General features: G+C 38.4%; 1 protein-coding gene across 1 annotated transcript; it reads left to right on the top strand.

Moving 5' to 3' along the window:
• Positions 1-1,605: 1,605 nt before the first annotated feature.
• On the top strand, positions 1,606-16,393 carry LOC127636210 (hypermethylated in cancer 2 protein-like). The gene is made up of 2 exons (XM_052116643.1): positions 1,606-1,680; positions 9,056-16,393. Exon 2 carries the CDS (start codon positions 9,086-9,088, stop codon positions 10,748-10,750), a length of 1,665 nt encoding a protein of 554 aa, XP_051972603.1. The 5' UTR covers positions 1,606-1,680; positions 9,056-9,085; the 3' UTR covers positions 10,751-16,393.
• Positions 16,394-17,111: the final 718 nt, after the last annotated feature.

Raw genomic sequence — 17,111 nt, 5'->3', positions numbered from 1 at the left:
AGTTTATACCAGCATATACAAAAAATATATATATATATATATTATTTCATTGGAGAAAATAAAATTCGACTCCAACACAAAAAAGTTAAGGAAACTTCCAACACAGAAACTGTACTTAGTAAATCCGTCCACTGGGGGGCGGAAGAGAGCTTTGAGTGTTATACACATTCTTACTCAAACCCAAGGTTTTCTGTTTCAGTCACCTTGATCTCAAGGCTGTTCTAGTAATATTAGGCAAACACATGTCTGTTGCAAAGTACATAAATTAAATGAATGAACTGAAATGTGTCTTGAATTAAAAGAATAATATAAAAGAGTATGGAAGAGGAATATTTATATACATAGACAGTACTGTGCATGAGATATTTTACAAAAACATTTGTCTTAAGATGTTATGACTTTTTCTTTAGTGTGTCAATAGTAAAGAATAATTCTTTATAATAAACAAATAGAAAAGATTAGAATAGAAGTGCAGGGAGCCCTGCAACAGATGGCATTGCCCCCACAGAACATCGGGTCAGTCTGAGATGACATAAAGAGACAGAAACAATTGAGACAGCCGAAATAGACAGAAGAACTGCGGTGAATTCTCCAAGAAGCTTGAACATCCGATCTGCCAACAACCAAGAGAAACTGTGTCCAGGTGTATTTAGGAGAATTGGGGCTGTTTTAAAGGCAAAGGTGGTCACACCGAATATCAGTTTAGCTTGTTTATGTTTACTGGACTTTGTATGACATTAAGTGATAAATAAAAACTATTTATGGCATTATTTTTGAAGACATCCTCACTATGCAACATTTTCCCCAAGTGCCTAAAACCTTTGCACAGTACTGTAGATGAATAGAGAGAGAGAGAAAGAGAGAGAGAGAGAGAGGAACAAGATGGCTTATATGACATTTATAAATGTAACTTCATCCTAACAAATAAATTATATGAATCAAACTTAACAAAATGTAGAGTTTAACTGCTTAATATCTAAACATGACACATAAACATTTTTATAAATATATATGTACATATAGGCCTACAATATGAACCCATTCTTTCATATATTTTTAAACGCCTCATATTTAAACATTCTATTATATTTGTTGATTGTTTTACACAATTTTAATAAATTTTTAAGCTTGTGCCATAATTCCATTCCTTTATTTATCATGATCAGTCCGTCCTCTACTTTCTTAAATATACATATTAATTTAAAATTATAATGACTCTCTCTCTCATTACAAATATCTTTTTGTAAATGTTTCAGTAATATCTTGATAATATATATTGTGTATATATATATATATATATATATATATATATATATATATATATATATATATATATATATATATATATATACACATATACGTGACGATGCACATGATAGAGTCCCACACAAGCAGCATTGTCTTGCAAATCTGGCAGCAGCAGCAGCAGCAGGTCGCTGCTCGTTACACCATCTCACCAGCCCAGGGCTGTTTAGTCAATTGAGCGAGTCTGGCTGGCAGAGGCAGGGCATTTCACCCTCTCCCTCTTTCGCCCCCTCTCTTTACTGCCTCTTATTCAAATGTGGGTCAGGGGTGAGGATTTCTAACGTCACACGAGCTCGCAAAGCAAGATGGCGTTTGGAAAGCTGTGAGATGTGAAAACAGGATGGCTGTTTGAAGAGCTACTGTCAATGCATAAAGGTAGAGATCCGTCATTTATTACAAAATATTTTTATAAATCGTTCTAAACGCTTACTGGGGACGCATGAACGAGGGGAATTGCGATCAAGTTTCTTGTCTTTTTAAAGAAACATTGATTCCTCAAGCATATTGCTCTTGTCGCGTGCCCACCGGAGCTTTTAATGCACACACACAGCGCGAGCGCAGCCTGGCAGAGGCATATACGTGTGTGTTGTTTCGTCAAAAGGCTCGTGCCTGCTTCAGTATGATGCATGCAATACTTAAATGCATTCTTAAAGAGATGAAATCAACGCATAGTGCATCTTTATAGTTTAGCTTAAATGATTAGTCGATACCTTGATAACAAACGCCTGGCAAAACTGGATCAGTCGCCCTTTATGTGGACGACTCTCTGGTTTCACCCCCCACCCTGTGTGCATTTCACCTTCTAACATGTATAATATTTGTGCTTGGTGTAAATGCATGCAATAATATTATCATAATGAAGATTTAAGTTTTCCAATGTTTGTTTTGGTGAATGCATGGACGCAAATCAGTATTTTATGATTGGTAAACTTGTTTGATGGTATCTGTTGAGTCTTGCCTGCTGTGTTTATGTGCTTGTGCATTTACATCATAGACACGATTATGACTTGATTGCATTATGAAGAATCAGTGCTGGAGTGATTGTGAGTTTGTTTTTGTGCTTGTTTATTAGGGGGCTGATTGTTGCATTTGAGGTTGAATAAGCAAATCAGTGTTGTTGGTGTTTTAAAGTGTGTTTGTTGTCTCGGTTCGTATTGCATTTTAATGATGCATGAGTCTTATTTATTAAAATGGATGATTTTGCCTTTATATCATGAAGATGTTTCCTAAGGAACCTTATCTCATCCATTTTAATGGGCTGGGGGAGGGGGGGTTGTTTTACAGTGGTTGTTGGCTTGATCTGTACCATCTCATTAAAGGAACACTCTATCTAGATGACAGCTTGCTTGAATGAGGCCTGTAAGAACTTCATATCAATGCTATGATGGAAAACTACATGCACTAAAAAAATATTTTTGTCTTTTTTTAAGATCTACGCATTCCAATTTCATAACACAATTCTATAGTGTAATTTTTAATTAAATATCTTGCTATCCCCAAGCACACTTTTTATGTAGCTATCGACTGCAGTATATATTTTTGTATTTACGATTAAATTAGTGTGTTTAAGCATCTGATAACTGATATGTACAACCAATGTTTAATAGTTGTTTATTTCTGCTTTTTTAACACAATAACAGCGAAATAATCCTTACAACAATTAAAACAACATGCATTCTGAATATTTAAAAAAATAAACTTGTAAGCCATTATATTTATGCAAAGTTTTTGGTGTTTTTTTTTTTTTTTTCGATCTGCATGGTCGTACTCGCATATTTATTTTCTTTATTTTTATTTATTTTTATTTTTTTGGCTATGTCTTGCATTCTTAAATTGAGAATGGATTTTACGTGCAAACGTTTTAATGCATTAAAAAGGTACTTTTTCTATTAATATTATTTTAAACTGGTGGGGATCAAACACCAGCCTTTCTGTACTTCTGTGCATGCTGTGTTGATTTATGTTCATGAAGGTAAGCACACTAGACACTTGGCGTCTTTGGTAGTGAAGTGCTGTTGTTTAGGTCCATGGTCCAGTGTGGCTTATCTTTGAATTTTAGAGGTTGTGTCCTAATGTTTCTCAGCGAGCTCAAACTGGCCCTTTCATAATTGTTTTGTTGTCCTTCACAAAGGTATTGGAGCTGAGTCAAAGAAACTGAGAATAAAAGATGTTTAACAGATGTAAGTGGCATTCATGTTAAAAATCTAATCAATACTCGTATGAAAGGCAGGTCTTGGTTTCTGCTTTGAATAATGCAGATGATCAGGTCTACTGAATGAATGGGTCGGGGACGTCTCTTGAAGACAGTTCATTTGGAGCAATTATCATTAAGAGAGTTTCGTTATTAGTTGTGTTGTGGGTTTGAATTTTGACCTTGACCCAATATAGCACCTGATTTTCTGTTTTTCAGAGAAACAGAATCTACGCCCATTCATTTAAATTTACAATGTTTATGACGGCTTAATCTGTACATCTAGTCACGCCACCTGTACTCGTCTGGTTGGAACTTTTAAGTAATGATGGAAAAGTATGTCTGACTAGTTATGCTTCCTATTCCCCTCATGTTTTTAAAAGGAAAGTGTTAAAGGCTGGAAACCTTGTTTTGTAGATTGATTATTCAACGGGGGCTTATTGCTGTTCTTGACCAGAATACAGGATGACTTTCAATGTAATAGTTTAGTTTGATCTTTTTCCTCCAAACATAACGATGGTCATAATGGTTAAACAGTTCCATTTTTGTTTCATCAGACCAGAGGACATTTCTCCATAAAGTAAGATCTTTGTCCCCATGTGCACTTGCAAACTGTAGTCTGGCTTTTGTTTATGGTGGTTTTGGAGCAGTGGCTTCTTTCTTGCTGAGCAGCCTTACAGGCTATGTCCATATAAGACTTGTTTTACTGTGGATCTAGATACTCGTCTACCTGTTTCCTCCAGCATCTTCACAAGGTCCTTTGCTGTTGTTCTGGGATTGATTTGCACTTTTTCACCAAACTACGCTCATCTCTAGGATGAGTTTCCTCCTGAGAGGTATGATGGCTATGTGGTCGCATGGTGTTTATACTTGCATACTATTGTATGTACAGATGAACGTGGTACATTCTGGCATTTGGAAATTGCTCCAAAGGGTGATCCAGACTTGTGGAGGTTCACAATGTTTTTCTGAGGCTGATTTCTTTTGATTTCCCCATGATGCCAAGCAAAGAGCTATAGCTATAAATAGTAAATCCAGAGAAACTGATAATTTTGCAGTGGTCTCTTAATTTGTTCCAGAGCTGTATATGTCTGAATGCATGCATTGTGTGCATGTTGCTTGAAGGCATCAACTCTGGTCTGAAATCTTGTCCAACACGCTTGGCATGTTTTTTGACGAGACCCTTTCAACTTGAAACCTTTTTAACCACCTCTTGTTAAATGCTAAAGTAATAAGTAAAACTTAGCAGATATTATATAGAAATGTGTAGAAATGCAGAAGAATACAAATATGATTTTATCTATTTAGGGTCATTCCAGGGTGGCCCAATCTGGTTTGTCAGATGTTTCAAGACGTGATAGTTTCTGACCCATATTCACTAATTCTTTATTTACGGCTGCTCGGGGATGTGAAGCATTTTCTGTTTTGCGATCTTGGGTTTGGTTCCTGTGGTTTTTGTTTAAAGCTGAAGTTTTGTAAAGATACTCTGAATGTGCAGTATGCACATGCGCCTGGAATTATTTGCACCAATTATTGGGTCCACACGGTGCGTTAGCACTCAGTTGAGCCGTTGCTGTCACGGAGAAGAGATGGATGTAATCGCCACTAAACAACAGGAGACAAGTGTGTGTGAGGAGGTCAGGAGATGCCTGCATTTGAATAACTTGAGTCTGAAGTCTGAAGGAATATAAAGACATCTTTATGGGTCTAAACTCCTGAAAATAGTCCAGAAATAGGCATGCACAGTCAAATTAAGTTTACTTTGAAAGGCTGAGTGTTCGATTGCAGATGCTAAGCGTTCGCAACGAAACTGAGCTTGGGCTGGGCTACATTTTAGGGGCTAGTGGATCTTGTTTCTCCGGTATCCTAAAACTAACTTTTCTTCTTGTAATTGCTTAAATGACTTTCCTTTTCGGCTGATGTCACCAATCCCTCTTATTTTGCAACCCCTCCCCTCCAACCACCTGGCTCCATTCTGGGATGTAACACACACTTTTTATGATACAATCAATTCCTAGTGGATAACATCAAGTCCCACAATACATATTTTCTCCTTTTGAATAATTCTTTCACTCAGAAATAGACCTGCTATTAAGTAATATTGGCTGTGAACAGCATATCACATTGACTTTTAAGTGCATATATCAGCAGCTATCCAGACCAATACCTGTGTATTTACACTTTAGTTTACAAAGTTGTGTTGTCACCTTTTATCATAAATCAGTTTATAAGATTGGATTAAAAAGAGAAGCCATCTTTTAGCTGAAAAAGGGATACCATTGAAATAAATGAACATGGGCTCTGGGCTAAGAACTTGCATTCTTCAGATAATGAAAATTCTGTGTTTTCATTGCTCTTGGTTAAGGTTGTTGCATCAGATTATTTGCATCAGGTTCTTCTGGCTTCCAGGTTTAACCGGGGTCTCCAGAGGCTAGTGGTTGGTTACAGTAAGCACTCTTATCAAGTTAACTCACCTAATGTCATTAAAATTAAGACCACATGGTCACAATTCCCGTACACTCCACTTTTTTGAGATTCTAGTTACCTTGAATCTTTACTCAAGCATTAATTGCGTTCAGATGTTGTGGATCTATATTTAGCCCTCAAAAATCCACCAAAGGATGAATGTATGTTTACGTGGATGGATCTCATGAATAATGTTTTGTTTCACCAAAGCCCTCTTTTATAACCGTAAAAGTGCTTGTTGTGTTTTTACTTCATTAAGACAATAAAATCAGGGCCCCAGGGGTCTGTGCCACTTGATAAGCTTGTTTATGAGGTTAAGCATACTCCTTGCCAGACTTGTTTACCCTTGTTGTGACCGGCCCCTCGTGTACTTTGACTGTTTCAGACAACAATCTGTCGGATTAGAGGAGTTCGTTTCATCTGAGTGGTTTTTGAGAAGTCAAAATGTCAGCAAAGCGATTGGCAGACCAGCAGCAACTTAAGACATCTTATCTAAGACTCTTAGATAAATGCATTTTTTCCAATGTTGCTTGTCTGTTTTCCTCTTTTTTTGGGGGGGTGGGTCTAAAGTGCTATTGAAGTTTGCTCTAAGAAAAGTGGTTTATGTTTTCAATGCAGTTCTTTAAGTGTACTCAATGTACTTGAGGCCGCTACTGTATACTCTGAGAGATGGTATCATGGGGACGGGATTTAGTTTTAGGGCTGGACATACTGGTTTTTATGTTACAGGTATATGGAGATGCCTAAGCTTTGTTCAGAATGTAAACGTGAGCAATGTTAAATGTGTCAAGCTAAATTGTTAAAATCTGTTTTTCTTTAAATTAAGTAAACCTCTTATGCATGTTTTTTGTTCCTTACAATGTTTCTGTTTACTTAAAACCAAGAATATTGGCTAATCATTCCCAGTATGTTTTTAATATGTTTTCTCCCCAAAATTAGTTATGTCTGTTACAAGATAATGGTAAATATTCCAGAGTTACATAGTGCATCACCAATTTCAACAGCCATGTTGAATTTATGTTGTCATACATGAAGCAAACACAATGACAAATAAAAAGGACAGTCATATCCTTCATACAATTGGAAGGGCCAAAGGTAGTCACAAATACTAGTTCTGATGTAACATTACACCCTAATTTCTTGAAGCTTTTAAAGATCCATTTGTATCCATTGTAGTGTACGCAATGCATCAGAGGGTTAGATGAGAAGGAATTCTTGATATATTATTTTACATAAATCTTCTTTGCTGTGCATGCGGTGCCATTTTTGTAACACACTATTAAATATCTTGTGAAATATCTCATTCCATGTTTATTTTATCTCCCAATATCCAGAGTCAAGCAGTCTTGAACTTCGAATTCTGCTGACTGATTCCAATTCTGACCCCATTATTGGTTTTGGCTCAGTTGCACACTACCATCATGAATTGGCTATAAATAGTTCATCTGTGTTAGACTTCACTGCAACAGCTGATAAAAATTCAGCGTAGTAAATACATAAATAGATCTGTTGTTTTATGATAATGAGGAGTTAGTCACCTCTGTTGAACTTTAGAAATATTATTATTTTGGTCCTGCATTATGTGGCTGCAGTGTAAAATTGTTTCATTATTGATTTCAGTGGATCTAATATACGAGCGCAACCATTTGCAATAACCCAGTACAAAAAGAGTTTTAAGACAGATGTACCTCAAGGACGGGTACTCCACCTTGGCTATTTCACAGATCGGGCATTGAGCAATCACAACATGACGTTGTAAATGTGAAGATATGTTTGGTCATTGTGCAAAGAGGATTTCTGGTTAAAGTCTTGTTGTCTGGCAGAAGTTGTCTTTGCTGCATTACAAAGATTCTGCTGCAAGCTGAGGCCTGTTCACCCGGTGGAAAGGGTGCTGGTTTACCTGATTCCCACCACACCCATGGTGATCTCCCAGCTCGGGTTTCAAGCTGTCCATCACACAACCCAGCCAGTGAAGTCCACTAGCATTTTTCACCCAACCCCCATCACAACAAAGGGACTGACCCTGGAGGCTGGCATTAATGACTGCTCGCAGGAACGTTAAGCCTTTGTGGACGCCCACAGAAGAAAATAAATTGTGTTACTTTCCAGGCCTTTCTTCCCTTATCTGATTTAAGCTGAAAGCTAAGAATTTGTATACTCTTATGTATATGATGCCAGCTTTTAGGTGCTATCAATAGAGGTCCAGCTTTCTTTTTTACAAGCATGTTCTGACAGTATGCACCATAGAGTTGTGCTTGGAATTTTAAATTAAGGCCATGGAATTCTTTAAGAATTTGTGTGTGTGTGTGTGTGTGTGTGTGTGTGTGTATGTGTGTGTGTGTGTGTCCTGTTCTGGTTGGATCTATTCATGTGAATTGGATTGATGCTAAATGGTTTGCAAAATAATCTGAAACAAATTGAAAAGAAAAAGAGTAGGTTTTATTAAAAGAAGACCCAATTAATACACATTGAATGACTTAAGTGGACTAAAGAAATTAATAGTATTTTGGACAAATGTTTAAAATTATGTACAAATGAGAAAAATACTACAGGAATATCAGTGGCCTAAAAAAAAATCTTTTTTTATTGTACACATTGGCTGCCTTGTTGATCACATTGCTGGCTATGTTTTCAGCCAATTTAATAAACAAACATACATCAAACTCTGAAATCTTTCAACATATTTGTATTGCTACAGTCAACCTGTGGTTAAATTGCATAAGCACCATGGGTGCTCCAGAGCTGGTGAGGGCAGGAGGGAAGTTTATGCTAGGGTATCAGTTGTTTAAGAAGACAAGTGCCAGTCAAACAAACATGCCGTGCTTCTAAATTTGTGCCACCTCATTTCCTTAACTTGCTTGTTTTCCTTGTGTCCAAGCTTCTCCCTCATGGGATTGCAGACTTTGATCCACTTTGGGGTCACTGGCTCAGACAGAGGAGCAAGGAAGAATTAATTAGGATATTGAGAAGCACCCATAAAGTTATTTGGTGCATCTTTAATGTAATCTTTCAAACAAATGTTTTCTATAGGGCATAAAACTATACTGAGTTTTGTTTTTTTGCAATGTCTAACTGATTTGTTTTCTCTTTTAGGTTTTATAGGTTAAGAAAAAGAAGTTGGAAATGGAATTGCCAAATCATGCCAAACAATTGCTTCTGCAGCTGAACCAACAAAGAGCCAAAGGTTATCTGTGTGATGTGATCATAGTTGTAGAAAATGCCCTTTTTCGGGCACACAAGAACATCCTGGCAGCCAGCAGTATCTATTTCAAATCCCTTATCCTTCATGACAACTTGATTAACCTAGACACGGATATGGTCAACCCGTCGGTTTTCCGGCAGGTTCTAGACTTCATTTACACTGGCAAGCTTTTGTCCTCCGATCAGTTCAGTGACCACAATTTCAATGCCCTTCTGACAGCAGCAAGCTACCTCCAACTTCATGACCTGGCTGCTCTCTGCAGAAAGAAGCTTAAGCGCAATGGAAGATCCCTCCTTAATAAACCCACAACCCCTTCCAATGGAAGAACTTCTAGGAACCAAAGGCTGTCTTCTACACCTGTAACTCCAAACCAAATGTCAGGGTTAAAAGACAGTGAGAAGACAAAGAGGCATGAGGAAATACTCAAAGACGACTTGTCTGAGGATGAGATTTTTGTGAGAAACTCCACAAATTCAATCAGTCCTTCTACGATTAAAAACGGAAGCCATGGTAACAGCAGTTGTGGCATGCAGGAACTTGGTCTAGACCTTTCCAAGAAAAGCCCCTCAGGGAGCACAGCCACTGAAGAAGTAAGTCCCAGCAGTATCCCACAAGAATCACCTCAGTCTGCCTCAGAATCCACAGCCAACAGTGCCTCATTTGATGAGAACACCAACACGCAAAACCTCACTGGGGGAGAGCCCATGGACCTTGGAGGAGAATGTGAAGAGAACCAACCACCTCCGGACATGGACCAGCATAAAAGATCTCGTCAGGTTACACGACAGAGGCGGCAACCCAGGAGGGAAGGCAACAAGGGTGAAGATCCGGATCTAGGGCCTTTACCCAATGGTGTTGCCAAAAGATTGAATGTGGCTGGTGAAAGACTCCATGGTAGAAATGGCAACTCCGAACTGTCCTTCCAGTGCAAAGATGAGGAAGACTGTTTAGAGAATGAGCAAAGTGAAGAGAGTGGACAAAGCGAGAGCGAAGGTGGACGGAATAGCGCCAATTACATCTATCGCCAGGAAGGCTTTGAGCCTGCCCTTGGTGACAACCTTTACGTTTGTATCCCCTGTGGTAAAGGGTTCCCAAGCTCTGAGGAGCTCAATGCCCATGTGGAGACCCACACAGAGGAAGAGCTGTATATCAAAGAGGAGGAGGATGATTCTTATCCAAAGGAAGATGAAGTAGAAGCGGAAGACTTGTCTTCGCAAATAACCCATGTCCAAGGCACCGAGTCGCGTCGTTTCAGCTGCTCGGTCTGCAATAAGAGCTACAAAGATCCGGCCACTCTCCGTCAACATGAGAAGACCCACTGGCTTACCCGTCCCTTCCCCTGCAACATCTGTGGCAAGATGTTCACCCAACGTGGCACCATGACGCGCCACATGCGCAGCCATCTGGGACTGAAGCCCTTCGCCTGCGAAGAGTGCGGCATGCGCTTTACCCGCCAATACCGGCTCACAGAGCACATGCGGGTGCACTCAGGTGAGAAGCCGTACGAATGTCAGCTATGTGGGGGCAAGTTTACCCAGCAGCGTAACCTCATTAGCCACCTACGAATGCATACCTCCCCGTCATAAGCCAAAGACACCTTGAACAGGATACCCTCAGCAAAAAGAGACCACGCACACATCTTTCTTTGAAGTTCACTGCAAGGAACAGATAACCCAAAGCAGGATTCTCTTCTGCTATGACTAGAGGAGCCATTCAAACAAGAAGCCCTAACATTGGAGTGATTAAACCAATCGGTATGATTTTATAGGCTTATCATTTTTGTTTGAATTTTGCTGTGAATGTAAAACTGGTATACTGATGCTGTTGTATGGCTCCAATCACTGCAATCTACATGTTGGTTTTATAAGACTCAATTCCATGTGGTCTGTCTTGATTGTTATTTTGGCATCCCAGAGCATATTCCTTCTTTTCATTCTTGGTCCTTCAAAGAGTATCGCTCATGGCCTGAACAGAGAGTTCTGGTGGTATATATTATGTAGAACTCTCAACAAAGTGTAGGCTACGACCAAGTTATTCTATGCGCATTAATGTATTGTGAATTTAAAAGGTTCAAATTCTTTGAAGTGTCTCTAAGGGTCTGAGACATAGTGTTGTCAGACTTGCGAGATAGCTTGTCTGTTGTTATTTGTGTGGTATATCATGAAAGCTTTGTGCATCCAACCAAACATTTCCCAGTATGCCTACTCTGTACCTCGTACCATTTGGCTTATTCCGGCTGTAGCTGGGAAACCATCTTTAAACTTCTTGAACTGTAACACGACCTTCCGTGGATCATCGACAGAGATATTGGAGCTTTTGAGATTGCTATACCTTAATGTACCTTGCTGTGTCCCACCTACATCTGGATGTAAGCCAATGGCAACGTGGTGAGGAAAGGCCATGGGCGTCCTTTAAGCTGTGTTGTTTACTCAAATAGTATATATGGGTTTACTCTCAAAGAAAAGCCAAACCTAAAGGTACTTGTTTTAAGATTGACTTTAGATAACTTATTGATATGCTTTTGTGAATGTTTTAACTGGAAGTTCTTTCGATATTTCTTTTGGGATCAGAGAGGGTTGGGTTGGTTTGGGTGATGGGTTGGGTAGCATTCGTTTTAGTGACGTTGAACTTCAAAAATCCGTTGGTACTGTTATTTTTCACTAAGTTTTTCCCTTCACTGAAAAAAAAAAGGCAATTCCATACGGTTTTGTCAAATTTCTACCTCTTAATTCTTGAGAACAATACATTCATTGGACATATGGAGGTCTCTGAATATACATTAGATGTGTAAAATTTGCTGAGGCTTTTATAGTAGTTGTAACCTACACATCAACAAAGGTTTTACGTTTTAAAAGCATTAATGTAGGGTATAGCTTCTTTGGGCGCATGTATTTAAGATATTGAAAGTTTTATGTCAGAGAAATCCAAAGAGAAATTGTAATATTGGGGAGAATGGCAGATGTTTCATGTAGAATATCCCTACCAAAGGTTTTAGATTACATTGCAGGAGGTAAGGATGTAATTTTTGTCTTTTCAGTTTTTGACAATGAGCAATGTAGTGGTTGCGTTAGTTTGTACATGACATTTACTAAAAAAAAACAACCAGTTGCTTCTGGTGGTTGGTGGGCCAGTGGCTTTCCATTTGTGAAGTTTACAATAGTTTTTCAATAGTGCTTTCATTGTCTGCAGAGAGACTTTGAAGATTTTCAGAAGGACTAATTTATTTTAGTTCAGACCAAGAGAAAACAAGAGTAGCAGGTGTCTTTGTGTGTCATGTCGACCATATGTGGAAAGCTTACTGAGTGAGGAATTAATGCAATGATGCAAAGTAACATGCCATTGCATAAAAAACGTTATCATTTATTAATTCGAGGTATAGGTATTATGTATATGCATGTTGAAGAATTTAAGGTTATTCAAAATGCTGGTAATTGTGTTGGGTGAATGTTACATTATCAGTGTTAGGAAAATGCTGATGTGTGTATTTATCGTTCAGTGCTGAAATTCCTTGCTGCCATCTTCTTCATTTCATAACTCCGTTACAGATTACGTTTTTTCACCAGTCCAAGTGGATCACATTCCATGTGTAATTCTTAGCCTTCTTATTGTTAAAGTCTTAATGGCATTCCTTTTTTTGGGTTGTTTTCTCCAAAGTCTTGTGTTTTGGCGTGGTGAAGCTATAGTCATTTTAAACGGAGCACTGTTTATACTTTCCTGGAGTCCTATATATTTAATTCGCCTTTTACATTAAATGCATCTCCTTCAGTTTATTCAAATCAAGACACTGGAGACAATTGTACTGCGCAGCTCATTCCATTACTGCCCAATATTACTGATTGCCACATGTGCAAAAGTGTTCAAAATGATTGTTATTGATTAGAGTCATGTCATTGCAGTATTGCGCACCAAAGGTAACCAAAATAGCCAATCATATTTAACTTTGAATGAATGATGGTCACCAATAATCTTATGTTATGTTACCGTGCGTTCACACCAGAGGTGGCGAGAAGCGGCGCGGCGAGTCTTGGGCAGTGTGGGCGTCAGATGAAAGTTCAAGTGCAGTCAACATTATGGTAATGAGCTGTGACGCGGTTCGGCGGCAACCTATTGGAATATAGAAGTGCTCCGCTCTAGCGAAGTCTAGAGAACACAACCATGCAAACTTTGGTTCCCACCAAACATTAGTTCAGAAGATAAAATGGAGGAGAAACTAATTATTGCCGTGGCGGGTTTCCCAGTAATGTATGATCTGTCCCTGTTTGCTTACAGGGATATAAAACAACCAAGACCACAGTTATTATTACAAATGTATTTTATTTTGATAACAAACAACTATCATTTTAATTACTTTCTGCCATCGATCGATTTCTTATTGTCACATTTTAAAGAGTTCATGAGGATATACGCTACTTGTGATAGGTCGGCAAAAAGTAAATGGTTGACATGTCTGGATGTTTAAATTGCGGCCCCTTTAAATATAATTCACCAAACAAAGCATTCTGAACAAACGTTGCCGCCTATTTCAACTACGTCAGAGCGTCCACGAGCGTCCGCGAGCGTTGAAGGCAGGGCAGCCACAGCGAATTTTGACGCTCTCGCTGCTTCTGGTGTGAACGTACGGTTAGGCATTCTTATCTTGATTTGTGACAGTGTAATTAGTTGCGCTCTGGCGTTGATGCACACCTCAACTCAGGGAGGCTATTTTAAACCATTTGTATGTACTATACAGGATTCCAGGAAACAGTTCCCATTGATATCTTGCTTATTTACAAGCACTTCGTTCGAACAACTTAAAGAACCAATGTTTCGGGTGAATGAGATGCTCTATTGTCGATTCCAGCATTTATGACTATAGCTGTGAGAACTGGGAGAGTTGAAAAAGGACGACAAAAAGTTTCAAACTGTGACAATAATGTTTCTACTCCAAATCTTCAGGGATAGTTCTGCATATTTTGAAATGCGGAGCATTCAACAACATTTGTAAGACCGTGTCAATACTGTGTCAATTTCTGTATTTTAATGAAAGAAAAGAAAAACACTAGTTTCCTACTAAATACATTTTACGAGAGTGCGTTCCCATTTCAAAACGACACCTTCGACAAAAACAGTCAAAGAGATGTACGTTGAAGAATTGTACTTTTATGTTCGAGAGTTTTTGGAACAAAAGAAAGAAAGAAAAGAAGCGCAAAATGTATAAACGAATAAGATAAAAGCTCATACCCAAATTTTCTGACTATTTTCTAAACCAAAGCACATTGATTGATTGATTGATTGATTGATTGACAGCTTGTCTGACATAAAGATACTTGTGCATAAAATCTCATTGTTTACATAGACTCTTACAGTTGCAGACCTCAGGTGAGGGGAGGCCAGTTTGAATATGCTTCTGTGTAGGTCACCATCTTAATACGGAAGTCGTATCTGTGTCTTACCCTGTTGACGTAGCCGAACGCTTGAGCCGGCGGCTACATTATGGATTTTACCACTTGATTTACGATTGGCCCTTTAAAATGTGCAGAGATATCCCTTATGAAAATCATATCGTCGTTGAGCTCAATATTTGTATGAATCTGCTGCTTTTTTCTTTTTAAATATGTAAATACGCATGATTAACTACGTTCTCATTTACCTCAAAGAAACCTTTTAGGACTTGCTGCATATATAGTATATATAAATATAAATAAATATATTTTATTTTTGATTTTTTTGAGAGCTTAATCGGTTTAATTTTTCTTTCCGTCTTATTCTTTCGTTTTTTTTTATTGAGTTTTTATGTATTCTGAGCTGCCTGTTTTTAATTTGTCCACTAAAGAAGCAAGTTAAAAAGCGACTGGCCTCTCCTCTCTCATCATTGGTGCAAACACTTACTGACAGTGTTCACTTTTTATATCAAATGTCTATTGTCAGTGATGAATGTATTTATTTGTCTGATCCTGTGTTCACTTTGGGTGAGACGAGGTGTTTTCAGGGTCCGAGTTTATTCTGTTGTAGTAAGCCGAGCGGTAAATAAAAATAAGTGACACAAAACGGATCATTTTCAAACCTGTGAAGAAATAGACATGAGTGAAGTGTCCATCATAAATATGGTTTTGTAATCCTAAATCACTCAAAGCATGCATGTGCTCTCGATCATGCGTCTTCTTGTCATGGACACTTTGAAATGCTGATTGTGTCAAAGTTATTCGAGGTCGTGTTGTTCTGTACCGAAAGCTTCGGTGTTGTCACGTGCTATTATTCAAGGCCGTTGCGTTTTCTTTCTTTGGGGTAGTTCATCTACAAATGCCCAACAGAGCCAAAGGTTTTCGTTTTTTTTTTTTGTAAAAGCTACACTTCTGTCAGTAAAAGCAAGCAATACAGTAACTACGTCTTGTTACTATATGATCAAATATCTTTAAGCTTTATAAAATGCACTTTCTACGTTCTCACTGAGGTCCTGTAGATCTATGCCGATACACCATATCAGTTATTTTAAATGGAAAATATTTACTTCAGCTTGAAGTAAACTCAAAGATTAACGACAAAATATAAAAATCTCACACTGTCTGCTGCTAATGTGTAGTTTTGTCTGATTATTCTACATATCCTATTTAGTGTTAATCTTCAGAACATCGCCTTCGTCATTATAACCGGTAAGTAAGCATTCACTGGGATCTCAAGTTACCAAAACAACCCAAACTAACTAAACCAAAGCCAGATTTACAAGCATGTGCATAGCAGGTGGCCATTTGTTCATATGTTTTTACTTAAACACCATATCCCATTGAAATGCCCTATTAGCGCTAGTCATATGGCTAGCCTGTCAAACTCCCCTCAGAACCCTTTTTTCTCCCCAATAGCATTCCAATACCTTTATATGGCAATAAATATTGATTTTCACAACTTTGGAAATGGAAAAAGTAGTCCGTATTTTAGTTGGAAGAAATTTGGAAGCAAAAACGTTAGCATTAACATTAGCGTTAGCTAAATGCAGCCTAAGTTTTGTGCTCTTGTGAATGGAGACAAGTCAGTCGCCCCAGCTGATTATTTGTTTTTGGTCGGCTTTGAACATGGCTCGCAGACAACACCGCAGTTTCACGTTCCTCGGAGAGCTTGTATTCAGGTCAGAGCTACATGCTGCATGCAGCTCAAATTCTGTGTCATTTGAATAAAACATGGTGTACAGAGCTCATCTCACATTCACAGTCTTAATGTACAGCTACGAGAAGTCATTTTAGAATCTTTTCATTAAAATCTTGATCAAAAAAAGCCTTTTTCTCCTTGTCTTTTTGTGTGCGCGTCCACGTCAAATTGCTTTTATTTTCCAGGTTTCTTCTCCACAGTTTTCTGCGAAGATTTAAACTCAATTCAGTTTAAAGGTGAGTTCACACAAATATTAAAGTTCTGTCATCAGTTATTCATATTGTTCCTAACCTGTTCATTTGGACTGGGTGTGGTGGTGGCGTAGTGGGCTAAAGCACATAACTGGTAATCAGGAGGTTGCTGGTTTGACCCCCACAGCCACCACTATTGTGTCCTTGAGCAAGGCACTTAACTCCAGGTTGCTCCGGGGGGATTGTCCCTGTAATAAGGGCACTAAGTCGCTAACATCTCCTGCCTAACAAACTGATAACTTTTATAGTCTTGTGCTCCATGGAATAAAGTCATGGAGTTGCACGTGTTATTAGAAGGAGAGACATTCTCATTGTTGACTGAATTTGATCGTGCATGCAGAGTCATTATTATTTGCAACCTGTTGTCATTTGAAACTCGTTACTATACCTACACTTTTGCTAAATGATTTAAACATGGCTGGTTGTGTGTATCGCGGCAGTATCCTGGTTAAATATACACAGAGGTGCTACAACAACAATGACATTTACTCACTTTTACACATCACGAGTAAAACAAGAGATTATTACTTCATAAACACTTTTTACTCTGTTCCTCACACAATGCGATCTTATGAGA

Source organism: Xyrauchen texanus, chromosome 43 (assembly GCF_025860055.1).
Source record: "Xyrauchen texanus isolate HMW12.3.18 chromosome 43, RBS_HiC_50CHRs, whole genome shotgun sequence".
Classification (NCBI taxonomy): Eukaryota; Metazoa; Chordata; class Actinopteri; order Cypriniformes; family Catostomidae; genus Xyrauchen; species Xyrauchen texanus.
This window is presented reverse-complemented; position numbering and strand designations above follow the sequence as displayed.

Bases quoted from the DNA above. Each gene is read 5' to 3' on its own strand.
- LOC127636210 (XM_052116643.1), top strand. From the start codon at position 9,086: ATGGAATTGCCAAATCATGCCAAACAATTGCTTCTGCAGCTGAACCAA.